Source organism: Olea europaea, chromosome 1 (genome assembly GCF_002742605.1).
Source record: "Olea europaea var. sylvestris chromosome 1, O_europaea_v1, whole genome shotgun sequence".
NCBI lineage: Eukaryota > Viridiplantae > Streptophyta > Magnoliopsida > Lamiales > Oleaceae > Olea > Olea europaea.
The window spans coordinates 26691199-26702971 of record NC_036237.1 but is presented as its reverse complement, the minus strand read 5'-3'; the positions used below and the strand labels follow the sequence as shown (position 1 = coordinate 26702971).

At 36.2% G+C, this 11773-nt stretch overlaps 2 protein-coding genes across 2 annotated transcripts; one reads left to right on the top strand and one right to left on the bottom strand.

The window, feature by feature from the left end:
* Window positions 1-513: 513 nt before the first annotated feature.
* LOC111399096 (zinc finger CCCH domain-containing protein 17-like) lies at window positions 514-5014 on the top strand. Its single transcript, XM_023026337.1, has 3 exons — window positions 514-874; window positions 2457-2567; window positions 2737-5014. Exons 1-3 carry the CDS (start codon window positions 737-739, stop codon window positions 4612-4614), a joined length of 2127 nt encoding a protein of 708 aa, XP_022882105.1. The 5' UTR covers window positions 514-736; the 3' UTR covers window positions 4615-5014.
* A 999-nt stretch (window positions 5015-6013) lies between these two features.
* On the bottom strand, window positions 6014-11039 carry LOC111399089 (inactive leucine-rich repeat receptor-like serine/threonine-protein kinase At1g60630). The gene is made up of 2 exons (XM_023026324.1): window positions 8893-11039; window positions 6014-6922 (listed from the first exon to the last, which is right to left on the bottom strand). Exons 1-2 carry the CDS (start codon window positions 10214-10216, stop codon window positions 6261-6263), a joined length of 1986 nt encoding a protein of 661 aa, XP_022882092.1. The 5' UTR covers window positions 10217-11039; the 3' UTR covers window positions 6014-6260.
* Window positions 11040-11773: the final 734 nt, after the last annotated feature.

Here is an 11773-nt window from a genome sequence, read left to right as displayed (position 1 = left end):
AAAAGTGGGGTCCACATGTGAGAAAAGAAGTCAAAAATTACGGCTTGAATAGTAAAATAACGATAAAAAAATCAATTTTTTGGGGCAAAAAATCCCTACCAAACAGGGCCTAAGAATCAAACCAAATTTGTTGTTCTGTGATAAACAAATGGAATTATTATTATTTTATTATTTTGACAAATTTCATTTAAGTTATTTTTTAAAAATTTTGCAACAATTTTCAATTCAGTATTTAGCCCCTGTTTGGTTCTGATTTTTTAAGTTAAAAATTAAATTTTTTTGATAGTTATTTAACATGATCAGTCATCATTTTTTATTTATTCACTTACATGTGAGATTTACTTTTCTCTTAAACGGTAAAAAAAAAATGATTTTAAGAATCAATACCAAATAGGCTCTAATATAGTAAAATTAATTAAATATTCATAAATATAAATTATTATAACCTAAAAATAAGAAAACTAAAACTATTTGAAAATAACTTAAGATGGATTTTACCCAGCATTCAGCCAAACCAAATAAATAAATGAAATGCAGCAAAAGAAACCTTTTCGTTTATCCTAAAGCTTTGTATCTTTTCCACTACGAATAATCTGAACAAAACCCTTTCTCAAAACTCAGAAAAAGTTAATCTGATGTGCCGGTGATTGGATTCGTACTTAGAACCCTAGATCCCTACATTTTATAAGTGGTTTTGTTAAGGATCTGCAAGTTTTTAGGGTTTCTGAGAGCCACCATGGTGGGCACTAAGCCGCCGATTGAATCAGCAGCAGTACCACCAGCACAGACAGTGACAGCATCAGCGGAAGAAGAAGCGCTCAAAAGAAACACTGATTGCGTTTACTTTCTGGCTTCTCCTTTAACTTGCAAAAAGGTTGCTTTTATATTTTCTAGTATCTATTGTTGGAATTATTTATTTTGATAGGAGTATGTATATGAGCATGAATGAATTTATATAGAATTTCTGCATGTGTTAGATCTTTTCAGGAGAAATATTGAAATTATTGGTTAGGATCTATGATTTTCTTAGGGATTTGGAGTTTTTTTTAATCAAATTTATGTATATGACATTATAGGATTGCGGTAGGTGTTGGATTATGTGAGGTTTAGTTTCATTCTTGAAAATCTCCACAGTTTTGCTTGATTTCTTCTTCTTTTTTCTTTTTTTTTTTATGCTTTTCTTATATTAATGATTCTTTTTGCTTGTTTTTTAAGAACGGCTTTCAATTTATGACATATTATAGATCTCTCCATCCATCCGCAGGCACTCATGTATCTCATAATATATGTGGGCCGCTTGTGTGCATCTATATATTATATTATTTATGTATATTTGCTAGGGTTTGTGAGTGTCGGTGTCTCTATTAAGAAAGTGCTGGTATGTGCGGTTCAATTCTTGGAATGAAATTCCATTATATAAAGATTAACTGTTTCTGTTTTAGGTAAGTTTTCGCGTTAGTGATATGATTGCATATTTGGGACTAAAAAACACTAAATTTCGGGAAGGCAGTTAAAATGATGGTTTAGTTTCAAAGTTGATTAATACAATGATTGATCTTAAATTAGGTTGTGGATTGCTCAGAAAAACATACTATGCTGTGTGTATTTTTGTTCTTTTCATCACTTTGGTGGTTTTATCACATCTGCTGGTTATGCAACGCATTAATTGTTCCAGCATTCTGCTTGCTGGTGTTTGTTGCTTTCCATGCGTGAAGCGACTGATTTGGCTATACGTTCTCGACACTAAATTTCGGGAAGGCAGTTAAAATGATGGTTTAGTTTCAAAGTTGATTAATACAATGATTGATCTTAAATTAGGTTGTGTATTGCTCAGAAAAACATACTATGCTGTGTGTATTTTTGTTCTTTTCATCACTTTGGTGGTTTTATCACATCTGCTGGTTATGCAACGCATTAATTGTTCCAGCATTCTGCTTGCTGGTGTTTGTTGCTTTCCATGCGTAAAGCGACTGATTTGGCTATACGTTCTCCTTCCAATTAAGGGTGACATGGAATCTGGCTCCCTGGTGTCATTATTAGTTATTATTGTTTACGGAATGATTGGCATTGGTTAGAAATTTATTGCCTTTGGTCACCCCATCACTGATAAATAAAATGAATTTGATAGAGTAAGCCCATTGCTTTAGATATTTGCTCCCAAGACATAAAATTTGCTGAAATGACAAGCAATACTGACCGTGATTATAATTTTTCACTTTTTATCTGACTACTAAGAATCCTACATGTATTTTTTGTTAACCAGAAGTATCCTTTTTGGTTAAATGATTTTTTTGGCATTCTTTCCATTGTGATCAAATATTCGATGATGTTTAGTGGATCAATACATTATTGTCAACTTGTACAAGCATATGGTATTCCATGCTGCGGCCAAACAAGTTCTACTGCCTGCTCTTTTTGGCTTAATGATTACATTGCACTTATTTTGTTGGCTACAGGGAAGCGAATGCGAGTACCGCCATAGTGACGTTGCAAGGGTAAACCCAAGGGACTGTTGGTACTGGTTACATAGTAATTGCCTGAATCCGAAGTGTGGGTTCCGCCACCCGGTGAGTCTTCTCTTTTTTTGGCATAGATGGTATTATTCTATTAACTCTGTGATAAAATAGACTGATATCATGCAAATATAGATTTGATATTGTATTGGTGATATCACTGTTCTTAACTCTTGGTTTTTATTATTAGCAAAGAGGGTATTGATCTTCTTTTGTTCTTCAGCCGCTGGATGGACTGTTGGAGACACAAGCTCAAACTTCTGCTTTGTCTGCTGTACCTCCATCGCAGGCTGCCTCTACACCTGCTCCACATGTTCCAACTGCCTCTGGTAAACAAGGGGTACCCTGCATATTCTTCCAGAAAGGGTACTGTTTGAAAGGTGACTGGTGTCAATTTTTGCATGCACCGAATTCTGTGAGTAACAAAAACATTCAGGTACCAGTAATGTCTACTGCTGGGCCTGCATCTTTCAAGAATACTTTTGGTGGACCCGAAAAGTATGCACAAGAAAAGGTCCCGTCTAAAACTGTACAAAAATCAGTTGAGTTACCTTTGCATACAAAACCAGCCATGACAAAACCTGCCATGAAAGTAGAACCCACTCCTGCGAGGAATGAATTTTCTATAGGCAAAAAGACACTAACGACTTCAGAAATGAATGAAGAGTTTTCCGTCTACAGACCAGCTAGTATTTCACCTACTAATAATGGAAAGCAATCCAGCAGGACTATCTGGGTTCAGCAGTCTCATCCGGTAGATGAACATGGTAGTATGAACAGTAAGGATGCAGAAGAATTTTCGAGAGAGCCCTCACCTGGTTTTGATGTTCTGGTGGATGATGAACTAAGAGATTCGGATTACTATCCTGGTGAAGATCAGTATGGAATGACTGGGAATCATGAAGGCAGAAATGATTATGACATTGGGCATTCTGCTGATTATAATTCAATGGTTGATGTTGACCGTGATATACATCGTGATCCTCGTCGTTATGACTCGTATGAGCGCACTCAAGGTCAGCACGCTTGGGAGCAGCACAGGGCTTCATCTGAGAGGATGTCAGGAGGGTCTGCTTACCAGAACAAGAGACATGCTAGAGTCAATGGCCCCGATCTAGTTAGTGAAACAGATCTAAGGAATCATTTATCAAAGCACAGAAGAAGTAATGGTTTGAGATCTGTCATCAGTCATGAATATACACGTGACAGATATGTTGATGATCAAGGATACAACGTTTCGACTAGGGAAACACAATATTTGCCCCCACGTGATAGTTCTCTTAGCAGTCGCCTTCGAGGAAGGATAAAGCTTCCGGGGAGATCTTCTACACTCAATGGAAGGGACTTGCAAGTTGATAGGGAAATAATTAGCGGAACAGATCATGGTAGATCGTCTTCTGGAAGGACACAACAGTCCTCTCACCATGGAAGGCTTCGAGACATAATAAAGGGGGAGGAAGATGATTTTAATGTTGGCGGGAAGAATAATAGAGGTGCAAACTTAAGAAGAGAAATCAAGGGTGAAAATATTACTGCCTTTGCTGGTCCAAAAAGTCTTGCAGAGCTTAAAAGCAGGAAAAATGGTAAGACTAGTGAGCAGCAATCCCTTGGGAAGAGAAAACACTCGATGCTTGATGGCTATCAACGACCATTTGAAGGGCCTAAGCCTCTGGAAGAGATTCTGAAGCAGAAAAGGGGTGAAATAACTGCCTCAGGTAATAATAAGGACAACAATCAAAAGGAAGAAGGAATGCAGAAAATGACGAAGATTACTCTGACTGTGGAGGATCAGCGTGCTCTTTCCTCAGCACCTGTTAATGAGTATTCCAAATCTGCATCAGGTGATGATGGAGCAGAAAATTACAGATCACGTGATGCTAGAGAGCTAGAATCTCAAGATGGAATGATAGTTGAGGATCGGTTGGATGACCAAGGACATGATGCATATAAGCAGAGGGCTGGTGCATCCGATTATGTGCAAGTGGATGGAGAATGTTATGATGACTTAGATGAAGGTGAAAATGGAGATGCGGAAGAGGAATACCCTGATGATGAAGATGGAGACGACTTTGCAAAGAAGATGGGTGTCATGTACTCTTGAGAAGGATAAATGTTGGATTTATGGCTCTTGCTATCAATCCAATTTATTTTGAAGCTTTGAAGGCGTTGTTTTGGTTTGCTAAGTGTTAGCAAATTCAATTTTTTTCTCTACTGATTTTGAGCTTAGAAGTAGAGAAATTGAACTTCCTCCTATGTATCATCGTAAACTTCTTGTTGGTCCGTCTTTAAACGATTGACTGGATGATACTTCTCTTCAGTTGTATGGGTTTGGATGGTTATTGATTTTCTTTGACGCTTGAAGATCAATAACAAAATATTGTTTCTTCCATACATGGTTGTTGAGGTTGGTGCTATATCCAATTTTGGTTATTAGATTTTCGTCTTGTTTTTACGGATTCAATAACTGGTACAGACTAATAAATGATTTATATTGTTGGCTTTGTTGGTAATTTCTTTTGAATGTGTATTTACTTTTGACACGTTCTACTCCTCAATAGGAATTTTTGTTTGGTGTTTAGAGATAGCAGATGCGTGATTTTGTTTTTTGGCCGCTTTCGTTCAAAAACAAATTATAAATCAGAAAGATATCAGGAAATTTAGGATTATTGCACCAACAATTAACTGGTTTATGAAGATTTCGATTTTTCTGTGGCTAGATTAAAAGTTCAATATAATTCGCCTTTTACATTAAACAAAATAGAGCGGGTAAATTTAAAAACAATAAAGAGAACTATGTTGATATGTGTTAGAGAATGCAATTGGAAAGATACGAGCACTTCAAAGGGAATAAGTTCGAGAATTTTGAAAAAGAGTCAAATGAGTCAAATGGTTATCTTCAAAAACTTAGCATTGCATACAAAATGCAATAATCTTCAGAATTTGTTGATCTCGATTTTTGTATGGGGTGACATGGCCAACAGATTTCGGCTCATCTTACGTCTTCGTAAACTTTTCTTTGGTAATTGAACAAATCGTAAGTTGCACATAACCTTCTCCGGTAATGGGAAGGTGACTGCAAGCACTTCGACAATTAAGTCAGTTCAAGGTAATAAATAGTATATTGGGTGTGAGACTTGCGAAAGACGTGTCATTGAGTACAAGGGGTCGAATCCGGGTGTGATAAAGAAGTGTACTATCGATTCTATTTTAATCCATTAATAGAATGTTGAGATCATTAAAAGATCCTTTCTTCAATCTTCAATGGGATTTCTATTGAGTTGTTGATTTCGGGTTGGTAAAATTATACACAATTTGAATGGAATTATGACAATTGAACCTTGCTACAATTTAAGAAAACAATTCACTTCTACTTCTGCTGTTAAGTAGTAGTTATCAATTCAATTGAAGTGTGATGCAAAATGAACAAGATCTGCCAGTTTTTATTTGTGCCGAATCTATTTTTGTAGTTGAAAAGAGATTTCCAGGCTGCAAGATTCGAGTACGCTAAAATTTCAATGATTGTGCCTTTTCAAAGATTCCCATTTAAAGAAAATGACTAAATCATGCCTAAAAATGAATGTGAAATGGAGTTCTATCTCCAGTTTACTCCCATAACATCCAAGTAGCTAAAACTACAGAAAAGTTAAAAAAGGGACTGAGGCAATGGAAAAGGCTCGGCATTGCTAAGCAGAATTCAATTTGGACCAAAAAAAATTGCACACAAGTACGAGCTTAATCATCAACAAATCAAATACTCAGATGTTCTTCTCGAGGCAAGCTTTGAACAGTATCTGACCATCTTCCGGGTGAGTGGTCACTACTATTCGAAGACACTTGAGCTTTTGCTCTTGCCTCTCTGATCATCCTCAAAACCTCCCCTGTCACAGGACGGTTTTCTGGTGTAACTGAAATACAAGCCATGGATATGTTCAAAAGTGCGCTGAGCTTTTCCTCAGAAGCCTCGTTGCTAGATGATGTAGGCTCATCACCTGACTCCGTCTCCTCTCCACGTATTGATCGCACCCATTTAGGAATGTCCGAGCCGTATTCTTCAACAAGGTCTTGAGATGGAGTCTTTCCCGTCAGGAGCTCGAGGAGAAGGATGCCAAAGCTATATATATCGGCTTGTTGCGTTAGTGGCCTTCGCATGTCACGACATTCAGGGGCTCGGTAAAAGTGGGAAGAAGCACTGGATTCCTCAACAGAATCTATGTTTCTAAAAGGTGTCAGCCCGTAATCAGTGAGGCAGGACTCGAAGTCGGATCCCAAAAGCACGTTTGATGATTTTAAGTTCCCATGAGTTAGACCAGGGTTCTGATGGATATAAAGCAGTCCAGTTGCCAAGTCCTCTGCTATTTTCAGGCAGGATGTCCAATGAAGAGGCTTTGAACCACCTGAAGCTCTTGATCCTGCAAAATATTTACAGCAAATCATGCATAAAGGCAGAATTAAATAAACAATTAGCCTAAGACGTGCCACGTTGCTTCTCTGAACGAAAATATAACATTCATTTCTTAGAATACTTGCATAATTGGCAAGCTTGATATAAGAACTAAATTTGCAAATAATCTGCACTTCATTTCACTCAGTTAGACTCTACATTTCCAACTCAGATCCAAAGATTAAGTTTTTGCTCTTTTTTCACACTTTCTACCCCCAATAAAAGTGAATATAGTTTGATTGGACAGCAAGTCTAAAAAGGAGGATTATCAACTTTTAAGGCTTCTTATGGAATCTCCCTTGAGTTCAAAATTGAATTTTGTTATTTTTCATGGTTTACATTATTAGTTACATAACTTGTTCTTAAAACAGAAAACTCATATTCGTTTATTTTCTCTCTCTTTTTACCTAGTTGGTCAATTTGATAATTATTACAGATCATAAAAGAGGACATTAAGGAAAGACATCCCAAATTCAGTCAAGTACAACCAATTGAAGTAATATTTCGTAATTCTTACTGTTCAGTTCATTTGAGTAAACTATGGCCAATAACTACGAATTTTTTAGTAAGTAATATATTGAGACAAGCTACATTACTTTGTAAGTAACTCGATATCTTCTACAGAAGTTTTGATGTAGCATATCCTGAACATAACAGGTTTAAGATAAAATTTCACGTATGTGTGCCAACATTGAGATTTCATCTCAAACCTATCCTAAGCAAACAGTACAAGAATAAGATGAAACATAGTATTCTTCCAAGAATTAAAGAACCATTTGCACCAAAGTATGGAATATGATGGCAGAATGAGAAAAATCACTAAAACTTCTTCATAATATACTAGGAATGCTATAATTTGTTAGAACTCCTACACCAAGTATATCAGGTGAAGGAAATAGGCCTATAAGGAAATGAGAGAATCGCTGTTAAAAGACAATATAAGTAAAAATATTACTTCACAAAATGCCAGCATGAAAATGGAAAATACACCCATCAATTAGATGCTATTGAAACGTTCGTGATGCCAGCTTCAAGAGACACTTCTGTTCAACAGAAATTAATATAATGCATGATGACAAGGTGCAATTTAAAGGGATAATATATTGGATTCATCTGAGATTCTGAGGCATGGTTCAAGATCAATGACCAAGCTACTTCAATAGCAAGATCAAATTCTTATATCACTCTTCCCACCCCTTCAATGAAGATTATAACTTTCCAAAATATATTATGTAATTGAATAGAACAAACCAAAAAAAAATTGAGCCAAGAATCATTTCTATTGCAAGTGAACTGAAAAGGCTTGAGCTGGAACATATAGGATGAGAAAGAAAAAGTAAACAAGGCTATATTTACGAGGCATTGCATTTTGCAGGAAATTTTAGCTGTTGTGACTGAAGACTAAGCCTCCGTTTTAGAAATTTATATATAATTTATAAAGAGGAATATTAGTGGGTTCCAAGAAATGTGTGGATAATAATTAGTAGCTATGAATGTGTAGTTGAAATTAATGTTTAAATTTGACTAATTTATAAAAAATTTATAATTGTGTATCCAAACCGAGGCTATGTAATAACATTACTTACTGCAGTACACAGAATTGCCGTAGAAATTCAATATTGCAAAATATGTTTCGTGATCATGAGGTTTCTTTTAGGATTCTAGTTGGTGCTACATCTGAAAATTTAACAATTACAGTTTTCGACAAAATTTATATTATAAAGAAGCCTCTATAACAGATAATATTGATTTGACTATTTAATATCAGACCAGAAGTTTCCTTTGGAGTGATCAGGAGAAGCACTTTATACTTGCAATGAATAAGTTACAGTGGTCATCGAAACATCATGCTAAAACTCTACAAAGAAATAAATGTGGGCATATATGTTATTCATAGAAGGTAAAAATGCAGATTGAATCCGAAAAAGAAGAACGTACCATGAATGAGAGTGAAGAGACTGCCATTGGGATAATAATCATAAACAAGCAGGCGTTCTTCACTAGCCTGGAAATAAGCCCTCAGAGGAACAAGGTTGGGATGCCTTAGTCTACCGAGAATTTCAATGTGTCTCCTGAACTCCTCCATCCTTGGATACCTGGCATCCTTTAGCCTCTTAACGGTCACAATGAAACCCGACTCCATCACTGCTTTGTATGTGCTCCCCATACTCCCCCTCCCCAATGTCTCAGCCGAAGCCTTCAATAAATCTTCCATACTATAGCTCATTTGCTGATCCCCTGGTCCGAGGAACACCAAGCTCCCTGGTCCCTCACCCCCTTGGTCCCATGAGAATCCTCCTTGTTTTCCCCCATTATCACCATCCCCACCAGCACTAGTAATCCCTTCATCTACTCCTCGTGCAACCACTTTACTCTTTGTCTCCTTTTTCTTACTTCTCTTCCTCAAACATGTAATCAGTAGGACTGCAAAAATGCACAACACAAATCCACCAACGCACGAAACAATTATAACAATGAGCTTCTTATTCCTTTTATGATTCCTCGATTTTTCGATGGGTGGGATTGAATAGGATGGACTAGTAGATGGACCAAAATTACACGGTTTTTGAATTTGTACACCACATAAATCAATGTTACCACTGAATGAGGATCCATTAAATATAACCAATGAATTTGTCGCAGGGATTTCACCAGAGAGTAAATTATTCGACACGTTAAAGAATCTCAAACTAGTCTGATTAAAAGGTGGAACATCACCTGTCAACTGATTATCCTGCAAATAAAGAACATACAATCTGCTCAAAGCAACAAAAGACCGAGAAATGTGACCTGATAGTCTGTTGCCAGAAAGAACCACCACTTTCAGGTGGTGCAGGGCTGAAAGCCCAGCCGGGATTTCGCCGGAAAACTTATTATCATTGAGGTAAAGGGATTTCAGATTGGTAAGGCCAGAGAGTTGTGGAATTGACCCAGATAATGAATTTTCTTTAAAGCTTAAAACCCTAAGCTGATCCAACTGATTCAAACTTTTCCCATCCAGTGTGCCAGTCAAATTTACTGTTTCAACCACAAGCTTGATGACCCTTCCATTCATGCATTCTTTAACCCCTTCCCACTCGCAGAAATCAGTTCCTCTTCCCCATTGAAGAAACCCCAATGGGTCAATTACAGCTTTTAATGCAAGAAGTGTTTCTGCATCACCTGATTTTACTTGTGGGAATGCAACGAACAATGACAAGAAGAAGAAGAACGAGGAGGAGGAGAGAGAGGGATTGCATTTCAACCACAAAGGAATAGCCATCGATGGAGGTTAATAATGACAACTCTTAAGTCAACCAATATATCTCTAAAAATCAAATCTTGATTTCAAGATTTCCATAATTAAAAGGGAGACAAATGGTAATCAAACCAAGAAACAAGGGTTTTTTAAAAAGTGTTGACGAGCAAAAAATTCTCACAGATTGTTGATGGCAGGCTGGATATATACAATACAAAAGACATTTTGCTTTTCTGTCTTTACTTTTAATTAATCACTTTCATTTTGAGATACCCATCTCCAGATCTAGCTAGCACTTTCAAAAGAGGGTACGATTGTGAAATGACAGGATTAGTGTCTCTGTGTATCGTTAGGACCAGCTAGTGTCATTCTTATCAACACCTTACGTTTGACCAATACAATAACATGTTTTACAAGAAAAGAAAACACCGACACCCAGAAAACAAAACAAGCTTAGAATGCAAAATTAGTAATAATAACTCTTCTTCTACACATCTTCTTCAACAATGGAGTTGCAGCAGAACCCAGTTTCTGTTTCTAAAAAGTAGTGGCCATTAAAATTTTCACCTTTTTCAATTTCTCTCTCTAAGAAGTCTGTGCATTTAGTTTTTTCATCAACTTCTTGCTCGCGGACATATGGGTGAAGCTTCACGTGAAATCTGCTCAGAGCAAATATATATCTATTTTCCTTTTTTTTTTTTTCTTTTATGCTTCTCAAGACAATGATTTGTGTGTATACTCAGACTTATATGCATAAACTGGGCTGCTCACACCATTTATTTAGCATTGGATCCCAAGCTCACCAACCAAACATTAGGTATTTCACTGTTTTGTAGATAGCACAATTCTTTCTTATTTTTTCGAGGAAAAAAGAATAAGATTGCACTGAAACCGATAATGCAACACGAGGTGATACAAAGACATGTTAAAAAACAAGATTTCATATTATAATAGCTTAATTAATCAATTTTTATTAAGAAAATAGGAGGGGTTGAGTTTGGTGGAGATGATGAACTTTTTTTTATTTTTTATTTATTTTAGTTGAAAATAAGGAGCTTCATCAAAAAGTTTTACTCTATGTATAAAAACAATGATGATGGGTCGACTAGGACTCAACTAAAAATTAAGTTGAAGATGAAGTTGTCACTTTAGGCAAAAGTTGAGGACCATTGTGCTACTTTTTCTTATAGAATGAGAGCTTATGCTTCCAAATTGAGCGAGCTTTCGGAATTTTAATATGCCAAGCCTCAATTTTTTTGCATCGATCCATGAAATCTAGCACCATAATTTGTACAAAATGAAGTAAACTAGAGATTATGGGCTAGAGTGTTTTTCTTTTATTATTGTTTAATAATGTAGCTTAAAAGTAAATAAAAAATAAATTTTTATATTTTTTTCCCAATGATGCATCTGAATTTATCAACTCATTTGATTGGGGGACAAAAGGAGTATTTAATTAATTCTTAGTTGAAAAAATTGATACCAATAGATATCTCTCGATCCAAATCCTAGTCATCGTTGCCTCTCATCCCATTATCATTGCTATTCCATCCACATAATCACCACTGACCACTTATATGA